Genomic DNA, 24,394 nt, shown 5'->3' on the forward strand with positions numbered 1-24,394 from the left:
TAAACAAAATGAAGTTAACCCTTTATACTCCAGGCTGCCCATGTAGTTAGCCTTTTTGTGCTCCAAGCAGTCAATTTTATGGCAGACGTTTTCAACTTACAATATAAACTGGACTATTACAGTTCAAATCTCAAATCAGATGACCTTAATCTCTTACACAGGGAGTACCAATTTCAAACATGATAAAGTCACCCATTCAGGGGACCTTGTGTGGAAGAGGGTCATGTCTTCCATAAGGGGTGTAAGGATTTCAACTGAAATTGTCCAATACCATTTGATACAAGGTAAAATACCATTTGTAAAGCCTACCATTTCTGTTGGACCACTGCATGTAACCATGCATGGTAAAATTTGTTCTGTAAAGAGCCGACATGTCTTAATGTTTCATTCAGAAATGTTGGGTTTGTGGGATCATTAATATGACTCTCCTATAAACTTTTAAAGCAATACAAACATTTTATCTTGTTACCACTGACTTGTTTCAGTTGACACTGCAAACCTGACCAGGTTAATCGCTATCCAGCTCAAAATAGCAGTACACCCTACGTTTCTTGTATAAATAAGCCTTAGCTAATAGATATTAATTCCAACCACTAGCCTGTGGCTAGCGTGTCAGGAAACCCGGCAATCATCACACAGGAGTGTCATCTTCATATCTCTGTATCTCCTCCAAGGTCAACCGAGTTCAAATAGCTATTTTTGTTCAACAAAAATTTCTGAAGAACTGTTCATAGGGTCAGTCCATATCAAAACAGATTGAGTGTACACCACCCTCTTGGATTTTGCTCTCCTTTGGCTCAGGGGTACCTTTCATGGATCCCTAGGTGAGGAAACAAGAAAAAAAATTAAATTCCATTTCGTTTGCGAATGGCGGGCAATCAAAGTTTGGCGACCTCGACCAAAATTGGGAATTTAAGGGGTCCAAATGACAAAGTGCTCTCTTTGAGGGGCACTTTTTTCTTAATTGAATCAGTTGTGACCCTCTTTTTGAATGTGGTCACTCACTGGCTGTGTCTGAAATACCTAATGCCAAAAAAGATAGATTTGAATTTCGATTTGGGATTTCAGAGGGGTCAAAATCAGCACTTGTACTGTTCAATCAAATTATCTTGATTTTGAAGGACCCATGATAATGTCACAGTGCACTTATAGGTCCTAATTATGTTCAGAATGGATTAACCATATGCCAATGTCTATGAGCAATTCAAAAAAAGAGAAATTTCTAGACCCCTACAGAATTTTAGGCCACCCCTAAAGTGGTTCAGCCACAAATGGCACTTAAAATCGGCAAATTTAGACCCCTAATAACTTTAGGTGTACACCAGATATGAATTTCTAGTCTTTTGCATCTGAAAGAATGTAGTTTAATATTACTAGGAACATAAGATTTGTTTTGTATTTTTTGTGTTTTAGTATTAAGTTGACGCTTTCAAAAATAGTCATTTTTGCCTATATACCATGCATACAGGATACGGTACAAAATGCCAATTTTAGTATGATATTTTTTTATTTTTTGATCACTTTATAGCCATTTGTATTATTTATCCTGATATTTCAAGTTGCTCTTGAGTCAAGTAATAAGAAAAAGCTACTTTTTAATCCTCTGTATGGATTTTTTAAGGGGGTCAAAAATGCACTTCCTGGCAACGATGCACATGCAAAGTACAGGTTATGGGGGTCAAATTTTCAGAATGCTCCCAATTATGTCAAGTAATATATCAAATTACTCGTATGGTCATGAGGATTCCAAAAATGTATAGTTTGTTATGTGTCAGACCTTTCAGGAGGGCGCTAAAACGAAAAATGTTCATAGGTCAACGACCTTTTTGAATTCTGACCATAGTTATCAACGTCTGATTTTGGTAATTTTGGTGTCTAATTATATATGTTTTCTTGCATGAGAAATACAACTAAGCAAATTAAAAAACTATACAAGGAACCGATGACCCTCTTTTGCAATATGTCTGCCAAAAGCGTCCATATTGTAATAAGGAGGTCATTGGTTCCTTGTACAGGATTTACAAGTTGCGTAATATGTATTTCTCATGCAAGAAAACATAATTAGACACCAAAATCGGACGTTGTTAACTATGTAATAACAGGATAAATAAGACAATGAAAAAAAAATAAAAAAAAGGGTATGTTGAAATTGACATTTTGTACCCATAACCTGTACATTATTAGTCAAAAATTGGGATTTTTGGGACCATCAACTTAGTATCAAAACACAAAAAATACAAAACAAAACTTATGTTCCTAGTAACATTAGACTACATTCTTTCAGATGCAAAAGACTAGAAATTCATATCTGGTGTACACCTAAAGTTATTAGGTGTCAAAATTTGCCGATTTTAAGCGCCATTTGTGGCTGAACCACTTTAGGGGCCTAAAATTCTGTAGGGGTCTAGAAATTTCTCTTTTTTGATTATTGCTCATAGACATTGGCACATGGTTAATCCATTCTGAACATAATTAGGACCTATAAGTGCACTGTGACATTATCATGGGTCCTTCAAAATCAAAGATAATTTGATTGAACAGTACGAAGTGCTGATTTTGTCCCCCCTGAAATCCCAACGAAATTCCGTAATCAATCTTTTTTGGCATTAGGCATTTCAGACACAGCCAGTGAGTGACCACATTCAAAAAGAGGGTCACAACTGATTTAATTAAGAAGAAAATGCCTCTCAAAGAGAGCGCTTTGTCATTTGGACACCTTAAATTCCCAATTTTGGTCGAGGTCGCCAAACTTAGATGGCCTGCCATTCGAAGCGAAATTGAATTTGAATTTTTTCTTGTGACCTCACCTAGGGGTCCATGAAAGGTACCCCTGAGCCAAAGGAGAGCAAAATCCAAGAGGGTGGGTGTACACTCAATCTGTTTTGATATGGACTGACCCCATATCATTAGGCAATTGAAACGTCCCTGGCCTATTACTATTAATATACTCTTGTGAAATTATGCAGTATCAGAAATGCACTCAACTATAATGGTAAATGCAGCAGAACCTTAAAATTTAGCCAATTCAACCAAGTTTAATTATCTATTTTAGCTTGCCAAATTTTCTTGAAATTTGACATCAAAACAGGCAACAACTGAAATACACAAAACTATAAAAACGTTCAACAAAAAGTAACATACAACTCTCTCACAAATGTATTTTAAACCCAAAATACATTTGGATGCAAAAACAACAGTTTTGATATTTTGATACACCTTGCACATTTAACAGTAGGGATCCTTGACCCCTCCTATTACTGAATACATACAACCAAAGTTAATTGATTTAAATTTCCTGAAAATGATGCCTACCTCAATGCCATCCAAACCTTGGTCCACTTTCAGTGCCACTTCAAAGGAAATATTTCATTACAAAAACATCTACACTTTTTCAAATAATTAACTTTGCTGCTTAACAAAAATACCCATAATGGCACAGCTTGGAAGCTGTATGCAACATTAAACAACTTATGGATTACAGGAAACACTGGGCGTGCATTTTCATTTTATCCAGAACAAACATTATAAATTGGTTTAGAACACGCTGCAAGCAACATGGGACTTTCACCCACGGCCACCCACGCTATAACCCTCCATTGCTCCCACATAGCAATGACATGACAGGAAATGTGCCCCTTGCTTCACCAGACGCTGGGTGTCACTTCGGCAAAAGGAACATTTCCTTGATAAGTTCAAACATAAAGTGCATTCATTTCTTTTCATTTCTATCACTACTGTGAGTGGATTTAGGGCTTTAATTTAATCCTTATTCTTAGCTATCCTTTGTTACCAATTACATTTCCAACACTAGTACATACACTGTCAAGTCAAGAAAGGTTACATTTCTGCTGCATAAGTCAATTTCTATTTCTCCTGCCTTTGAAAATTTATTCTTTTAAAGTGTCTTTTAGTGTAATACTCCCATTTGTACCTAACTTATTATGTCATGAAATTTTAAAAATTGTTTGAAAGACTTCCAATCAAAAAACTGTTGGGTGTACAAAATTAATGCAGAAATTACAGGTGCCATTAGTTTATACCACACAGCTGAAGTTAACTATTGGCCTATTAGTTTGTAATTCTTTGTAAAACTTCATACTGTACATTGCTTGCATTACTGTTCTGGGCCCCTTCCTCCCCCTATCTTAATACTAATTATAGAGAGTTTGTCCGTCTGTCCACGTGCTCGCAGAGCGCTATCGCATGCTCGCAGAGAGCTATCGCAGAGTATCAACGGGCGTGTGCGCGGAGTACCGACGGGCGCAGTGCGGGTATCGGAAAGCATTACAGTGTGCATGTGACTAATTTAGAGGTGCATCTCATCGGACCAGAATCAGGTAAGGCCTATTATAGCCCATTATATTGCTCACTAAGAGACGCAGGCCTATATCATAGTAGTTTAAAAGGTCATTAGAGATAGGCCTATGAGAACCACCCAACCCGAGAACCGCGAAATCTAGTTATATATAATACTTAACATGTTAGAAGACAATCATTACATTGTGCTTCACTTTGTTAAGTCCTACGTTATGTAAAGTTTCTCCTTACACAGACCCTCTCATTAAAATGTGGTCAGAGGACAGAAGGCAAAGAGGAAGGGAGTCCAGAGGGCAATTTCCTTACATTAAACACAACTCAGGAAATGTCAGGATCTATGGCATGTTGACACCGTGGCCTAAGATCCGGTTCTGTTCAAAAACCAATCCGGTTCTGTTCAACAACCATACTATGTGTGCCTAGCCTGACCACAAGTGAAAGAATCAAGAACCATTTCTAGCATTATCAAGGCTCTACATACTATCATGTTTGAACAGGTCGTCTACCAGATCCCTGAGAGACTCTACGCATGAGTGCATGATGACATTTTACAGGGAGGGGTGATATGAATTTGTAACAACCATATCCTGTCTTCTCTCTTTCTTTACATAACTTTACTTTAAAGGGGCAGTGTCAAATTTCATCAAACGGAGGCCCTCAAAATTTTTTATCTTTTGATTCCCAATAGTTTAAGATCATGAACTTAATTCTACCACAGATCTCCAGTTGGTTGTTTCTTGGGTATCCCCCATTTTAATTTTAGTATGTGTAGCAGCTGGGAGGTTATATTTTCTTGTTCTTGAAGCACACCATGTGTTATTTCTTTTACATTTACCCCACCTGTCATTTTGTATAATTATAGTATTTTTATCCAGTAGATTAATGTGTCTGTTCATTCGTTTATTTTCCTTTCGTATACATGATATGCTTACATAATGGTGCTATATAAGTTAGTAACAGTTTAATGGAAGTGCTCACAATAGTTTTATTTTGATAGGTTTTTGTCTGTAAATAACGGCTCAGTAGGTTCTCTTAGTATCCAATTTTTCAACCCAAATTTGTCTCATTTGATATTTCTGCAATATCTGGCAAATCCTGTTTAAAGAAAATGTGATTTATGAGTTATTCTGAGAATTATCAAATGTACAGAAGATGACAGCACCAGTTTTGATTGTTACATAATTTCCCATTGTCACTTACTTTTAACGTCATATCGTCTGAACATGATGCTAACATTGCGCCTGTTGGGTCCCATTTAATAGCGTTGACTTCATTCTGTGAAGAAAAACAAAAAGAAACAAAAACACAAGAATTGAGAATCATGTTTTCAATATTTTGAAACTATTAGTCACAGGTTTTTCCAATCAACAAATACAATACATTTGTTTCCTGTTTTTTATTGGTGCCATGTTTTGTATGTGATGAAATGTTAGTCTTGTCTATGTTGTCTGCAAATTGTATTTATCATGTTATTTGGATGGCGCAACATGTCAATTTTAAATTTGATGGAAACAATGTTTGAATTGAGTTGACTAATAAAGCAAAAGTGCATCACACAAAAGTACAGAAACAAGCAATTTTAAGTGACTACATAATATACTGCGCCAATAAAGTATCCTTACACTTGGATAAATAATCACAATTTCCAAACTGAACAATATTGGAGTAAATTTGTTTTTTAAATAGATGCACTCTATAATGCTGCACATTATGACACCTCATTGAATCAAATGTGACTTCAAGAAGCAAAGTTACAAGCATTTGATTAGACGAAGGTCCAGTTTTAAAAGTGACAAACTAGCCTATTCAAAACTCCACAGATTAGACATCTGGTTTGAGAGTGGTGAGTGGCTAATTTATGCGTTTGGCTTTGATTTAAAACAAAAGGAACAAAAGAAAACTGAAACAAAAGAACTGACAAATAAAATGAAAGTTATGAAAAGTACAGAGAAGTAAAACTGAAATAAAAACTGCTTTAAATAACGCTTCATTGAAGAAACTGTGTTGTCTCTTTGTTTCGCTTGTTGGGAATCTTTTTGCGCATTGTAAAGGCCAGTTTGTCACTTTTAAAACTGGACCTTCGTCTATTCAATCGCTTGTAACTTTACTTCTTGAGGTCACATTGGATTCGATGTGGTGTCATAATGTGCAGGATTAGATAGTGTATCTATTAAAAAAACAAATTAACCCCAATATTGTTCTGTTTTGAAATTGTGATTATTTTTCCAAGTGTAAGGATACTCTATTGGCGCAGTATACAAGACATGGGGGCAATAGCAAAACAGCTTAAGCAAGATGGCTTGTTGGTTGTTGTTTCCCTTTTCATTTATTTGGGACAAAGTAGACTTATAGAGCCAGAAGATTGTCATGCATGCAAAAGTATAAGTGACTGCCAGCAGGTAATTCCTGAATTAATGTGCAAAATCCTGGTAATCTGATTTTTCTACATGTCAGGGAAGGAAATATACAAAAAAAGACCTTGAAATGAGAATAGATCCTGAAAACTTCCATCCCTGCATGCACATGCAATTAATCATATATCAATATCTACACACATAAATCTAAATGGTATAAATAATCTCATAAATCTAAACACATAATTCAGTTCACAGGAAACATACATCAAACAGTCATAACTAGTGCTGTAATCGATAAGCTTTCTGGGTATCGATATGTCGGGAGGCAAACATCCGACATGTCGATACTATTATCGATACTCACGCAGTTTGAAACACGGATTTGAGTTTACCAATTTTATTATCAGTAAGTTCCAGAAACAAGTTAACAACAAGTGTATTGAAGCCTAACAGCTAAAACTACATGGATCATGCATCAAACAAGCGAAAGTGGAATTGGGAGACGGTAATTTGAGTATTTGGCGGTAATTTGAGACCTGATTTGAGATAATCTAAGCATGTCGTTTGTGTATCGATACTGACATTGAGTGTTTCGACATGTCGGAAGTCTATGTATTTTCCGACTATCGATACTTACGACAATCGATTACAGCACTAGTCATAACATAGAATTAACTTCAATTAAGCCCTTTTGAATTGAGACAATAAAAACACACAAAAACACCTGACGATATCACAACATATGTAATGTTATACATCATGATTCATTCTTCATCCACGTTTCAGAGATTACCCATGTGGCAGCATAATTATAAGTCACATGTACAATCATGGCCTATTCTAAGAAAAACAGTATAGTCCTATCACCAATATGACATCAAATTGGAATCTATTCAATACCGTTAACCTGATATTACGATTACGACCATGTATAATCGGCCCAATAATGTGAACTTTCATTGCATGTTCTAGTTTGCATGATTCTCTCCATTGTAATGGATCTGTGCCAAGATCTGATGATAAATTTAGCTACATAACCTATGCAGAAGAAGTAAGTCTTGCGAATAAATAAAACGAACCCGGCGTCTGGCCAAAAAAACGCCATGTTTTAAAGGGACTCTTCATGAAAGCTTCAGGAATGTATACTTCTACATTGAGAATTTCTCATATCCAGATCTGATGCAATCAACTTAGAGTTTGTTTAGTGATTTATTTCAATCACCTTGACCTTGGCAGTATCCAATATTTAAGGAATACTTTTACGACTGTGCAGCTGTGTTAAAAATTTGTAATTAATATATCCTGGAGTTGCCGGTAGTTGTTGAAAGCATTGGAGAACAAATGTGAGGAATTGAATTAATTTACCACTTTCTCATTTCATTTTCTTAAAACAAATAACATGATTTGTTCATTTAAAGACTGGAATTGATGCTTCAAAATCTAGGCCTAAAACAAAACTTTAATACCGGTCACTAGCCCAAATATTGTGAAACAAGCCATTTTGCCATCAAGGTTTTGCCAACTGACAAAGTTGACTGCTCTGCATAGCCTAATTGATTTTCCACAATTTTGTAAGCCCAACATTAACCAGACACTCCCAGCAAATTAAATTGCTCACGTACATCAAGTAATGTCAAGGTTTAGTACACTATATATTGCTCAACATCAGCGAGTGTGTGACTCCAGAATCTCGTGTCATACAAGCCCCACACCCAATTGGAAAACTTTGGTTGAGGTAAGACAACATGAATCTTATTCAATCAGCATTCAAAAGTGTGCACTATATACCAGGTTAGGAAATGGTGCTGCCCATCTGCATTCTTATCGGACACATTACATTGCCATCTCGCTCATCTGATGGATGTCCTGCAAATATGCCAAGTGCTGTCTGTCAGGTCTTTGAGCCTGAAGTGCCATAGGCCAGCAGCTAGCTTAGAGCAATATTTCCCCATTTGACACTGTTAGCATATGAAAAAGTGGTTTTAGATAACAATTTTAGCCTTCACTCTTTTAAGCCAGTCAAATGTGCCTTCCAATCTAAGGTGGTTAAAAAGTCAAATCACCTTCTACCTTTGTTTTGTCCACTTGGGTACAGAGGAATTTCAGAAAGGATTATTTCGGAAGGAGCCTCATTAGTTAACATGGGATAAATAATTTTTTTCAGCTCTGACAGGCAACTTTTAATGACTACGATTGTAGACAAGATATCATCATAGCATCACCATCTGCTGAAGACGCTAGTCAATCTAGTGAAAACGTTCCAGGTGAGCGAAAAATAGTGTAAATAAATAATAAATAAATAAATTTCGGTGTTTTATATAGCGCCTTTTCCGGATCTTAGGGGGATCAAAGCGCTGTAATTTCGCTGCCATGGTGGATCATCACAATCAGATCGCATCAACTAGGCTGGTTGCAGCCGAACTTGGCGTAAACCTATCCGCACTTAGATTGTAACATCCACCAATTATCTATGCAGCTCCCCAAATTCCATTGGGTGAAGGAAGTTTTTGATAGCCAAACAACTAATCACCGATTTTTTGAAAGCAGGAGGAAACCGGAGATCCCGGAGAAAACCTGCGAGAGCGAGCATGGAGTGTAGTGTTGAAGTTAAACTCTTCTAATATTTTATCTACCACTACGTATGAATATCCACTCGTATACATTTAGCTTGTCCTGCTGTCTAGTTTTGCTGAAGGAATATCCTATACTTGTCACAGCTAGCTTCTGTGGTTGAACAGGTTGTGAGGTCATCCGCATGATACACCCACCCGATTCACCTCAACATTATAAATCAATGCACTTTTTAGGAAGGAAATTTGAAAATAAAATAAATAATTTCTAATAATAAGGTATGATTGGAATGTAAAACAGACTACTATGCTGTACTTTTGCTTCGTGATTAACTGATTAAGAATTCTTATTCAGGAAGGAAATTGTAAATCATAACGAATAAATGTTTCATATCTTCTGATGCAAATGAACAAGCGATCATGATTTGGTTAACCTCAAAATTAATGAGATCAAGCAGAGCAGATGGAAGTGTTACTCAGTCAAGTTACTAATATGAGTTGTTGGTAATTCAAGTTGTTGGTTGGAATATTTTGGAGCAACTTCATACTAGTGGTCACCAACCCCTAATCATAATCCTAACCAAACCACAATCTCTTAATTCTAGGCCCTAATCCATAACCATAACACTAACCTCAAAACGTAACCCTAATTTCTTGAAGGTGTCAGCGGTTATTCCAAAGAAAAGGGTTGTAGCAAATTAATTTGGAATAAGTATGTTCGGTGGGCTCCAGCACTGAAATTAACCTTTACTATACTAGAAATTTCAATTGAATGAACACAGCTTTCAATAGCTGTGCACAATCCAACTGCAATAGTATATCGCATCGCATATTTCAACCTACAAAGCGCACACACACGACTTTGGATACAATAATTAAAATGTTAACCAATCAGAGGTGTGTTGGCATGGTCGGATTCACAAAGCACACACACTGGCGTACATCGCACAATGTATGCTAAAAAATTGAAATTTCTAGTAGTAGGCCCCAGAAGTGAGTGGTAGGCTCCACCGCACACCACTGTCCCCTATAGCTACAACCCCTGTCCCTTGCACTTACATTCCTAGCCTGCATCTTTACCTTAAAAATAACCCTAACAGACATCCAAAAACTAAATTTGATTACCCCATTTTGCTCTCATACAAATGAGCAATACTCATATGGTTCTATTCTGTGATAAATCATCTAAATTCTATTTATATTGCACAGGTCACTGCTACACTTGTCACTCATCTCTAGAATTGGATGACATCTGTGAGTGACCTGATCTGACACTCAAGTCAATGTGAATATTTGTAATGATGAAATCATTACATAAGGAATAAGATGGATTAGCAACAGTATCCTTCAAGAAGGACCCGGAGCATCAACTGAAGGCCACCAGGCGGACGCTTTGAACTCAGTCCAAAATCTAGTCTTCTTTAGGGACAAGACAACAGAGATGCCACAAAGTACCAGTCAAAAGGCCTCAAACTCCTGGAAAAAAACCTGAGACAGCACATAAATTTGGGATAAAATATCCAAATGGGCTGTAAACAAATAAGAGTGCAACAGTTTGGGACTTAAATAAAATCCAGGATGCAGGTTAAAAACATGATAGGTCGGGTCAAATTTATTACTAATCAAACTAAAGAGGAATCAGCAGATCCTATGGGAATGCTACGTTATACAGAGGAGATGAAATTAAATAGGTCTACTCACACACGATGACACACATGCTCACTAACTAACCCATCAAAAGTACAAATGCACCTTGCTAAGTGATTGGTGCTGGTCAAGGGGAAGGACAAGTGTATATATGGAAATATCCAGTTGCGGTCAATGTAACGGCCTACTTCTAATTATTGTTTGCTGGTCAAATGAATCTATACATTTAATGCTCATACAGGAAGAGTATCCGTACAAGATTTCCTTAGCTCAATTAGGGTGACACCAAATGGACAACTATAAAACAAACCTATTTTTATTTTCCTAAATTGTTCTCAATTTAACCAGTCCATCTTCCAATTGAATTCTAAATTACACCCTCAAAATTGTTTCCAGGTTTGTCAGCAATTGTAAAATTGAGATACAGGTTCAAATAAGGAGCACAAAGCAAATGCAATGTACATAAGATTACTGACACTGCAAAAGCTGGAAACTTTGTAACTACGTACACTAGGGATGCATGGGTTTTAGCAAATATAGCCCACTTAGTTACAGTGCAACTTGGAAGTCTTGATGATGGTAAGGACTTTATTTTCATGCTCCTTTGGTGTGGTTGGACAAAGACTATAGAAGGGACAGTCTACGGGCTGGACCAGATTGTGTATCATTTACCGTAAAGGTTCGCCTAATGGCGCTCCCTTGTCATAAGTGGATTTTTAGGCACAACCTAAAAGCGCCCTTCCGTAAAATTCCCACCAGCAAATAAGGGCACAGAACTTTAATTCTTGTTGGGATTTCTGAGGAGGGAGCTCTCTATATGCACATGAAATTTACCTCAAAGAAAAGGAGTCAAAGTGCGCCATTAGGCGAATCTTTACGGTATTGTAGATGCATCAATTTGTCATAATAGAACATGACCTCAGCTGAATCATGATAGAGGGGCTCTTTGTACAGTCTGGGGCTGAATATGCTTGTTCATAATAATCACTTATCAAAATGATTGGATTTCTTCATATGATGACATCTGTTTTTCACTTGCTCTGCCTTGTACTTGTCAATTAACAACAATGTCCCACATGACATTCCATTGTGAAATGCAAAGTGCAAACAACTCCTAACCTCATACTCATGCTTATTTTCCATGACACTAGGAATGGGCAATGAAGTTGAAATAAATACACCCCCATGGAAGTCATCATTTCAAATGGAGTCACCCATTCAGGTAACCCCATATTCACACCCCCTGTGTGGAAGATTATGAATGTCATCCATAGGGGGTTTATGGATTTGATCTAGATTAGCCTAATTCAAACCCAACTGAACTGTTATTAGTCATATGAATTCAGTACAGTTAATAAATAAGCACTGTGTTTGGCACTAGTCTAGCCCCCTCTGTTGGTTTTTAAAACAGTTCTGGAGATACGAGTTAAGAACAGCACTGGATGAAAGACTACATAGAGAGGGATATTTTGAACCATGATGTTAGATATTTTGGTGGTAGTTTTGCAGATATGATGTTGATTCCATTATAGGTTGGGTTTAAGTGCCCTTCCCAAAAATCAGGAAAGTCTGGTGTTAATTCGGAAAGGCTTAAATAATATCAAATGTACACCATATTGAGTAGTTCAAAACAGCTACAGTGCTTCAACTTCGCAGTTTGCAATTCTGAAATCTCAACAAGCTGGTGCTTATTTGCAACTTGATCCACTTCCATCTTGTTAATAGAATACCAATAGTTAAAAACTTCCATTTACCATGCTTTCGACAGCCGCTCGTATAGACAAATTCTGCAATCACATGCAATTTTCTGAATAACCTTCATGATATAGGCCCGTTTAAGTAATCAGTTTTCCTGTTTGTTCATTCAAACGTACAATTAAATTTGTTTAAAAACTGAAATATATAAAAAACATGCCTGCATATGCGAATGTCAGCATTGCCAGAGTATGGAAACAGGTATCTTTGTTGCATATCACGAAACAGTATACTGCCAGAACTCCAACTGATATGAATCTACCTACACAGGACCATTACATTAACTATGACTTTTCATTTTTTTTTACCTCTTTTTTTTGCCATTTCATGGTGTTTGAAGCGAATCCCCAGATCTGTCAATCTGTCATTCAAATTACTAATTGGACTCATACGTGCAGTACGTCATATCGATACCCATGCTTACATTTCTGTAGGCACTTAGATTCAGATACTGCAAACTCGATCGACATGCGGATGTTTTTGCTGATTTCATAGCTTTTTAAATTGAAATGAACCAATGCACCCCCACCAAACACTCCAACCCCACACAAAAAAACACAAAAATAAACAAACATATAAATATAAACAACACACAAGATTTTTTTTTAGAATGCCAAGACATGTTTCATTCAAGAATAACTAAGATACTAAATGATCATGTGCATACAAGAAAATATATTTGCTGAGGCAAAGGTTGTACCTCAAATTAGCCTACTATTGCAGGAAATGAAACATTTGCCATGACCTATTATTTGGTTCAATGACACTTGGGCTAAAATAATACTTGGGTAAAAAAGAGCTTTTGTATTCATCTTCTGCTGAAATGTCTCAGGAACTAATCCACTCACCAAGTGCCAACATATACACATGCATATAAACTGGTAGTAACCATGCACTCCATGTTTTCATATGTTCATACCATATACTCTCAGGTCTGTGTGCATACGGACCTCATAATCTTCTATCTATAAACCAGAGAAGCTATATTATGTGGTGTACTCAAGCAAATTCAGTCTGAAGTCGGTCATATCCAAAAAGTTCTTAGTAAAAAGCATTTACAAAGCTGCATTGTACAGAAACCCTACTGAAATTGAACAACCAGTTCAAGTAATTAAAGAGTTTCAAAAAAACATTTCCTTTGTTTGACGATATCTCAAAATCAATATTCGACATAATTTGTTTGATCACATCACATATGATCATGCTACCTGTAGAATGTTATAGAATGGATGAAGCTACAGGTTATCTTATAAGTTCTTGTTACTGCAGGCTTATTTCAGCTGTACAACATGAACATGACAAATCAGTTGAGTGCAAGATTATTACTGATACGAACAAGTATCCTACAGATGCAAAGGCTTTGAACATATGAAATAACTTACTGTATGGCCTTGGAATGTCTTGATAGGCCTATCAGAGCCCAATTTACACACATGGATACACTGATCTGTTGAACATGATGCAAAACACTGGTTGGACTGCCAGTCCACATCTAATGCTGGTGCTGTAGACAAAGGGAAAAATAATGGGTAAAATATAAGAATTTATTTAACAAATAACATACTGAATCACTAAATTATTATCAAAACTTACAGCTAGAAATGATCAGATGTGTGGTTGTATGCTACACATGATCATAATATGGCAGTACGAAGTAAATAAACAGCATTTTGTGGTTCATTAGGTTACGTTAGAAGAGACCAGTGATGAGGTTTAATGGGGGCACATTGTTGCAGGTACATGCACTGCCTCATCGGAGGATTGCGAGTTCTAATCCCTCTCTCTACCCAGGGTGAAATGGGGTGGTTATGAATACTGTCCACTTTGCGCCACCCAAAGGTATGAGCATTCGCTACTTGCATGGTTCCTCCATTTTATGTGCAGGGAGAGCCTTGAACTGGCAGCATACATGAATGGAAGAATTACGTAACCTTACACGGAATGTTATATGACTGGTTCAATTCCCATTCATGTATGCTGTCAATTCGAGGCTCTCCCTGCACATAGTGCATAATGGCAGAACCATGTAAGTGGCGAATGCCTTAGGCATTGTATAGCAGCCGACATATTCTAACAACAGCGGAATAAATGTAAAGCGCTTTGATACATATGCAAGGCACTGTATATATGGCAAACTTTCTATTATAAGGCTTGGTATTGTTATGTTTGGGAAACAAGAATATCCTTGCCATCTTAACTATTTTGCCCTAGAGGGTCAAGTAAGTGATTTAGGGTCTCAAGTTACTTTCAAAATCATTTTTAAGTTCGGAATATGAATGTGGACACAATGCATTATACATTGAAACGTTTGCAGCAGGTTGTTTTTGTTGTTGTTTTTTTGTTGCTTTTAATTCATTCAATCAGTTTGTCTTTGTCACTTTGAAATTAATTTTTTGAAAATGTATTATTGCATTGTATTATTGCATTCTTTTGCAAAAAGTTATTTTCACAAAGTAAGTTCATATTCCATATTCATTTGAAGCAATATAATTTTAATTCACCCAGAGTAAAACTTTCTCTTCAGTTAACATCATCAACCAGACAAAGTCCAAGTTGCATGCAAGCATATGATCCATTCATCCCTCCCACGAGGATCCACAACATGCTCGTCTATCAGGGGAACAGTTCTTAAACCCCAATACATTTGTACATTCATTGAATGACCTTTGAAGATTTGGGTACAAAAACTCATACTCTGCAACTTGAGGTCAAATTTTGCACTATGATTATGAAATTGAGGTTATTGGACTATGCCATTGGGATGAGGCTCTTGTGGTCGATAGTGTCCAGCGTCCAGCCAGGTGCTGACTCTTTGTCCAGACACACAATGTATACATCTCCAGTATAAATTAATATCCTTCATTTCACAAATTTGTAATGACAGACCACTTAAAAATAGCATTCACCTTAGTCCCAGTTACCCCATACAGTAATTGCTTCTGACTAGAGGTCTAGTATGTTTATTCTATGATAACTATTTATTACAGCAAGCCTAACTGGACATGACAAATCAGGAAATTGTCATCCATAGTCAGTCACACAAATCAGCCTGCCATGTGAAGCCACTAAGTGTAGAATAGCTTCTAGCCAAGATTTTGATTGTATAATTATCACAACACCAGGACAATTTGCAACAACTTTACCCACCATATTGAATTCATGTAGGCATTTAATGTTCAAATTCACATTTTATTTTTTCCCTGTATATCTCATGTAACTACTTATTTTGTAGTTCAGCAGTAAAACGGTTTTTTTTGTAAGCTCAACAATAAGCCCTGTGGTCACATACACTAAATACAGGATAAGCTGTTAACCGGATCTTACTGGCTAAATCCAGTTCAAATATTTTTACACTTCCAGTACAATTGCTGAATTGTCTTATACTGCTGTCAAATGTTTGAATTCAGACTTAAAGCTGATTTCTTTGCTTATTAAGGAAAGAGCAAAGGAAATTGAAACTATTGAACCCTTTGTTTCGTCTAAGAACCTGTTTTTGCATGTTTAATTTAATTGTCAAATGTAAAATAAGCTTATTTTAAAAGTAGTAGATCTGTTTATTTTACATGTACTTATTATACTTAGTATGGTACTCTCACTTTAATTTTATCTGATGCTGGCTTTAAATTAGAGTTAAGAATTCAAAGTTGTTGCTTTCTAAATGGCTCCTTCTCTCTTCCATTGCAGCTCAATTGTTACCCCAAACTAGGATCTGGGAAAAAATATCATCCTTCTCCTTACCTGAATGGAAGGGGAATTGTTGTTTACACTCTCCTGACTGTGCATCCCAGATAATTGTTGTTTTGTCCACCCCGCACTAAGAATGTAGTTGCCTTTCTTATTCCATTTCAGAGCAAATATCGGGCCCTTATGCTGACCCAGTGTGCTGACCAATCTGCCTTCCGTCGACCATATTCTGGCGTAGCCGTCGTATGAACCCGTTGCTAGCAGAGAACCATCACACTGGAATACATAATAGTGCACATTGGGAGAACAATTATGTAATAATACTTCTGAAATAAATTCTCATCAATGATTCTCTTTAAACGTGTCTTTTTGAGAAGCAACGTTTATCTCAAAAAGCCATATTCTTCTGTTGATTCTCATCAAATGAATTTGTGTGGATCAATTTTGATTCCAAACGTAATGTAATGGACTCTTTTGAATGTCCTGCTACTTCTCTTGGATTAAATCAGCACCTAGACAAGAGCTTCAAATTGTCCCAAAGTCTATATCAAAGGAATAAGAGCTGATTGAATGTGAACACTTTGAATTTAAAAGTAGCCTAATAATACAAGCATATTAAGAACCAAACCAGTATTGTTTTGCGTGGTAACAGGGTTGATTATAGTTCCATGTGTTACAAGTCTTAGTAGACATAATACCTTCTTGTTTGCATATTCTATATCAAAACTGAAACTAAAACTAATGGCGAAATGAAAGATTTGACCTACATCTTGTACATAACGTAAGATTTAAAGCTCGTTTTAGAACCCCGTTTGATCAGTTTGTTTCATGGCAGCAAGTATTTTTATGTGTACAATTAAAAGTCTTGGTAAATATAATACCTTCTTCTTTGCATTAACTATATTAAAATTGGAAATAAAACAAATGGTCAAAAAGAAGGATTTGCTCAAAATGTTCAAGTCCTTTTTTGTAAGCAAATCTTCCAAAAAAGCAGTAACAGGTATGACCACCTTGTTGCCTTGGTGAAATTAGTCAACTATTTTCAGCGATTTCCCTGAGACTACCCAGATCTAAATGGTTATTTTCACATAAAATAAAATTGTCATAAGAACATAGAATGACTCATAGCGTTACATAGCTGATAATGATCTCATGTGGGATCGTACCATAGTCACACTGTCAACGCCGTACCTGTAGTATTGACACATTCACACAAATCAAAATAGTGTACACATAAATGCCATGTCACATTCAGATACAGAGTCTTACTCACAGAATTAAAACCAGAGAACCAGGACTCGACCGCCATCTTGATACAGGCATGGAGCAAAAATTGGGGGTATTCGGTTTCCCTCGGAATGCGCTCGAGGCATTCGTTGTCATGCAAGCGCGACATGGATGATGGGCACATTTGCGAGACGCACTTGATGCGACCTGCACGCGAGGACCAAGACGCTTCAGATGAGACGCAGAATTGTTTTCGTTCGTCTCCGCGCACCGTCGGCAAGGACCCGAATACCCCCAATTTTCTCCCCATAGCTGACCGCGCGATTGTACGTGGCGGTATAGGGAGTCCCGGTTCTCCTTCTCTAATTCTGTGGTCTTACTACATAATGTGTACATTGTGAATAATTTCCTGAGAGCACCAATAGAACTCTATAAATAATATCAAATATTGTATCTACACAGTTGGTATAAGTGGAGGGTGTTTATGTAGAGATATAGACTATGTTTTTTGTGGATTTGAATGGTGTTTTCATTCAGTCTTTATTAATATGGGATTCAGTCCAAATAGTCCCTATACAATGGATAGATTTGCATGGTACATGACAGATCCATTAAAGGTAGAAGCATTCTTTATAACTCATGTTAAAATTAACTTGCACAAATTAGATTGTGGGCAAAAAACATCAATGACAGCCGTACCCTTAGACTCCCTTGAGTCCAACTTATGCATCAAAAATGGCACTGTTTCAAATTTAGGATAAAGTTATGCTGTGTTCAGGGGACTAGTGATGGATTTCAGAAGCCACAGTGTTTGTATCATTGTTGTGGCTTGCTAAATTGGGCCTTGGGTATTGGATAGGCAACATAATTAGATGCCTTGAGCTGACATGTGCATGATGCATGTACCTACCATTTAAACTTGACTTAAAGAACTGAGTGCAAACAGGCAAAAACTAATACTCAAATGCCAATTCAATGTTGTTGCACACACAGTGAATAATTATTATCCCTTGTGAAAGGATTGTGACTGACTTAATGCTTCATTGCAAAGCATGCCATCAACTCAAAAGATCCAAGTCACCAAAGAGGGTGGGTCTGTTAAATTCTAGTTTCGCACAATGACTGATCTGGGCCATAAATAAATGAAACAAACAATATAGTTTATAAATGACCACATATTTCCCATTATTCAGGAACAAATCAATCAAGGTCATTTGCCATACCATCGAATAGTGCAATACCAGAAATTCAAGTTACCAATATACACAGAGAAAGATGGATTCTATAATGATTAGATCTGAGTTAATTTACCATCCATTCACATAAAACTGATGCAGCAATCCACATATGAGAACTATCATCGTGGCCACTCATGACATACCCATTGTACTACTCTCCACAAAAATGCTGTATAATTTCCTGATTGGTGGATCATACTAGTATTGACAATGGGTGGGAAGTGCACTTATGGCTAACCTAGGTACAGTATAACTAAACAAAACATTACCAACATAAGTCAGCATTTTTCTCTCTCACGCTATGAGCATCATTCTATGGCATTCTTAAGAGCTAGGAAACAACTAATTTTGCACGTAACAATCTCTTGACATACTGAACAGGTGAAAAACACAAACAACAATACAATTAAATATATTATATATTACATTTACCTAATTTATATTTACACATTACTGATTAGTTAAAACCACTGTAATAACTAATACATCCTGTTTTCTTAGTCCTGCACACAATCACAAGATATACCTATTTATGAATCTAGGTTTTGCTAATTATATGGAACCCTTTTTGTTGTCCTATTTTAAATCTTTACCTTACGGTACTTAAAATCACTACACCTTTCCTTCATCAAAGTTCTTATGCACTTTTTTTACCCATGTATCAATCATATGCACTTTGTAAATATGGAAGCAGGGTCCTGATTGGTTAATTGAATCACATCCTCGGCAGCTCATTTGCTGAACAAGCAGCAAAGCATCACATTCATAGATTACATGTAATTACATAAAGATGGTACCCCAACATGCAAAGTTTGTGTACTTGATATGAAATGAGAATTTTTACATATTCATGCAGGCTGCTGATTGACTATAGCCTTGTCTTACTAATTAATGCACTGTGAGTGTTAGGTAAGGGTGTGAGTGAGTCCCGGGTATTTGAGTCCCGCCCGATAATCCTATTACCCGGGCAGGAAATTCCCTGCCCGGTACCCGAAATTTAAAAAGAAAAGAAAAAAAAAAATTGAATTTTGCACATTGTTTTGTGTTTTTAATATGAAAATTGATGCATAGTTTTCATGTCATACTCTATTAATGATATCAAAATGCCCGGGCACAAAATTACCCGAAAATCACACCCCTAGTGTTAGGTGACATCAAGACTGTGTTATGAAAATTATGCTTTAACTGGAGCATAGAAGATGCTGTATTTTTGTTGCGCCCACTTCATGAACAGATGCTGGACTTTGTTGAGGTACCATCTGTGTATATTTAATCTATGATCGCATGACCCTGGTGTGACCCTATTCTTTTCATATAATAAATGGGGAGCACACACTATCATGTGCCAATCAATATCTTAGATGCCTCATCAATATTAACAATATTGATCAGTCAATACAAACCAGCACATAAACTCACTTTTATGAGATACCCACACCCTATGGTAAAGAAGAAAGAAAGAATCACAATGATATAGCCATTCATTTGTATTACCTTAGCATTAAGAATGTACCACTATAAATAATTCAATTCAGCATTGCAACAGACCCTTTAGCATTTCACAGTTTCCACGATTGGCACTAACGAGTTGGAACTGACGTCTAATTTTTCATGACTTTGCGTGACTGAGAAGAGCTTGGCCCAGATACCAAAGTGACATTATCTGACTTCTCATGAGTGCAACATGAATGTTTCTTGATGCGACTGTTTGATTACAGTTCAGTGGCGGCATTAACAATTTGCATACTTTCAGCCGTCACCCTTATGTCTGCTTATATGAGTTGTTGCATAGAAACGTTCCAACTAATTCTAAAATTTCAAATTGTAAGGTGTAACCTAATCGTAATACTTGAATGCCTACAATCAATGGACTTGAATATAGAGATTTGGAGATTTGCAAAGGATTTTCATTTTTCTGTTATCTTTGGTACAAAATAAACATTTTAGAACTTATTCAATACTTGGCCATGTACTTAAAACCGCTGACAAGACTTAAAATTTGATGACCACACATTATAATTTTGAAACATTTTGAAATTTTGATTTACATCCATACAAAAGTTTCATTATGCATGCAAACAACACATCTTATCATCAACCAATTGCACCCATAATTGTTTTAGGGTTAAATAAAGTCCAAAGATCTTGGGTTGGCATTTACCTATGTTTGTGTTATATAAACATTGCAAAGGTGTTTGATATTTTGGAAACAGATGTTGAGACTGTCCTCAGGAGAGATTGGCCCACATTAAATACACCTGCGTATGTAGCTGAATATAGCACAGTGGCTGTGGTACATACAACTACAGTGTGTCCAATAAAAGTACTTGTTATTTATGCTGTTTAAAGTGGAATTTTATTCACGCTTTCTAACATACAGTTACTATAATACCAAATCGGAAATCTGCATTGCTATTTATGTACTGATTATGAACTTTACATTGCTTTCTCGATTTTCAGGAAAGCAAATAAATAAATATGACAATGTAAATAAAGGCATAATCACAATCACTTAATCATAATCACTTCCTTACCAAAAATACATGTAGTCTCAGAACAGTTGAGTCCTATCATGCAAATAAAACATCTGTTTTATTCATTTGTATTGCTTTTACCAGATCAAAAAATGATAATGAAAGAAAAATCATTCACATGCATTTCCCCATAAAAACTAAACTTTACCTAACAAGGGAAGCACTGTAATGACAGATGGGATGATGACATTGTTATAAAGCATCACACGTACACCATTACATTAAAGGATAATTACGCACATGATGAATAAGATTTCCTGATTATGTCTGACGTCTCTTCTGATGAGTTCTGCTGATTTAATGGTGTCAAGGTTGCATCAACTGGCACCTTATTGTTGCCAAAAGTTGCATTTATTGGCGCCATTTTTGACAATTAAAGATTCTAATTGGGTCTAAATGAAAAGTGACGTTAGTACTAATTTTTGTGCACATCTTTTCTAATCATCAAATTAAGATATATCTGCGGAAGAGAAGCAAAGATAGCTGTCTGCAGTGAAAATAGTTTCACTTAACACTCTTTTCTCAATTGTGCAGATATTGTGAGTACCCTACAATCATGAATGTGCCCTGAGTAATGCACAACACATCCATACATTATGCAACAGAAATCCTGAAAGGCAGGCAAAAAGGCCAGATGGTTAAGTATGACCGACACATCATGCTCAATGCACCGCAAGTGACTTTGAATCATTAGGATCCTGGCTTTCAATGCCTTTTGATTCTTGATTCATCATATTTTGTAAAAACAAATCATGCGACCAAAGATTTACTTGTTACTTGTATTTTGCACTTCAGAATGCATGGTATTCTACTATTTACCAGCTTTCTATCACACTTGTTGCCGAATTTAGCCTGAACAGCCTGGTAGTAGTACAACACAAACACATACTGAAGTGGGGTTTTAATTAGCTAATTGAATCATGCCATGAAATATCGGCACCTGATTCGCTGATTAAGCAGCATAGCATCGCATGACCCAGGTGCATTGCATGACCCAGGTGTGTTGCGTTAACGGTTCTTTTTTTAATACACAATAATCAGAACGAGCGCGTCACTCGGTCATTGCCAGTGCAAAAGGACCTGGCTGAGAACAAAAAGGAAATGATTCACATGGCACCTATGGTATTTCTTTGCAGATCACATCTTTCAGGCACCCTCGATATGATCTGAACCTTTAGACTAGCACTGTTAGTACTTACATTCCAATCTAACGAGGTGACATCTTTATTACTAGGCACATCTTGACCACCCTCTCGGATACAGTGCCGTAGTACTAATTGATGAGGGCTATTGCTATTCTCTGTCAAATTCCATATTCTGGCTGTGGAATCACCAGACCTGTAGAGAAGTAAGGTTCACAATGTACAGTTAGTAGGCCTCACTTCATTTCACATCTTTTCATCATTTGTGTTTGTTTATATTTAGGAAGTGATTGTCATCTAAAGGAGAGCGTGAGTGATTGCTCCCCTACAGCTACACATCAGAATGCTTTATGCCATGAAAAATAAGCTGCAATTTTTATACATTATTTTCTTGCTCCCTAATTTTAAATCTCAATTTTAAAACTCAGCCTGTTTGGATCACATCATGACACATTATATAACATTCTTGACAACTTGTGTATTGCAATTAATAGACCATTTTAACCATTCTCATAATAATATTGATGTGGACAATAAGGATGACAAACTGTCAGTCTCTTTACAAAGAATTTTGTGAATTATCAGAATGGTGTTTTCTGCCAGAAGGCTAAATTGCAGTGTACTCACCCTGACGCTAATCGATCATTGCATGGATTCCATGCACATATGAAGACTTCTGACTCGTGGCCCCGTAACACTGTAGCTTTGTTGGCAGGAATTTCTACACCTCCATCTATCTCCATAGATTCTTGTTGTTGTTGTTGTGTATGGTTGGCTGCAAGGTAGCAAAGATACAAGCAAAATGTTTTACTCACAATTCAAGCAGTAATGGATTGTTAAGGGGGTACTACACCCCTCGATAAATTTGTGTATATTTTGCATTTTCTCAAAACTAATAACACAGTGGTAACAAAAGTTATGTATATTATAGGGGCAAGGAATGCAATTACTCCAATGGAATTTCAGTGACCCAAGACAAGCGGTACGTTATTTATGATAAGAAAAGAGTTACCACTAGGATGTACCTCATTTCCAATCATATATACTGAACCGCTTGTCTTGAATCACTGAAATTTCAGTGTAGTAAATTGGATTCCTTGCCCCAATAATATACATAACTTTTGTTACCAGTGTGATATTATTTTTGAAAAAATGCAAAAATAGTCACAAATTTACCACAGGGTGTAGTACTTCAGTTATGTACATCCATATCAAAAGCGATGCACTTATGAAACTGCTACATGTGTCTCATTTCACATAATAGCTAAGAATAAATACCATACTCATATCTGAAGTGGAGGTCACTTCAAATCATCCCAAGTCACATGGTTTAGGACTACAGCGACCATTCCTTAACCATGTTACTTGGGGATGATTTGAAGTGACCTCACTGGGAGATGAGTCTGGTATTTATTCTAGCTATAATGTGAAATGAGACACATGTAGCAGCCGACAAGTGCATCGTTTTGATATGGACGTACACATATAGGCTCCATATTTGTAAACAATGTATTGATTTAAATTTCACAATGAGACACAAGCATAAATTTTAAATTTACATTACAGTGGACAAAAGCAGTATTCAAAATAAAGCAGGTCCTTGGGCCAAAAGCACTGGCTGGATGGCATTCTAAGGTGGTCAAAAGTCCATATAATTTTGGCTTTAGACAAAATGGCACTACATTTGCTATGTCAAACAAACAGTTGAATACATTATTTATCCATTAGCTTGGATATTTCTCAAATTCAAACTAACATTGTATGATTTGGAATAATTTCCACAATCAATAACTAAACAACCTAATCTCAATCCATCCATGGCAAACAGTAGCACATATATCAATCCCATTAAGTGTTCACCACCTTGAGGGCACTCACTAGAATTATCCAAAAAAAAAAAAAAAACAAAAAAAACCCACTGAA

At 36.5% G+C, this 24,394-nt stretch overlaps 1 protein-coding gene across 1 annotated transcript in view; it reads right to left on the reverse strand.

The window, feature by feature from the left end:
- Window positions 1-24,394, reverse strand: part of LOC140155614 (F-box-like/WD repeat-containing protein TBL1XR1) — a 68,273-nt gene that overhangs the window by 25,998 nt on the left and 17,881 nt on the right. Inside the window, 6 exon segments of the mRNA XM_072178527.1 lie at window positions 5,518-5,592; window positions 14,029-14,150; window positions 16,385-16,459; window positions 16,462-16,606; window positions 22,529-22,667; window positions 23,099-23,246. Of these exon segments, the coding sequence (XP_072034628.1) occupies window positions 5,518-5,592; window positions 14,029-14,150; window positions 16,385-16,459; window positions 16,462-16,606; window positions 22,529-22,667; window positions 23,099-23,246 (704 nt within the window).

Source organism: Amphiura filiformis, chromosome 6 (assembly GCF_039555335.1).
Source record: "Amphiura filiformis chromosome 6, Afil_fr2py, whole genome shotgun sequence".
Classification (NCBI taxonomy): Eukaryota; Metazoa; Echinodermata; class Ophiuroidea; order Amphilepidida; family Amphiuridae; genus Amphiura; species Amphiura filiformis.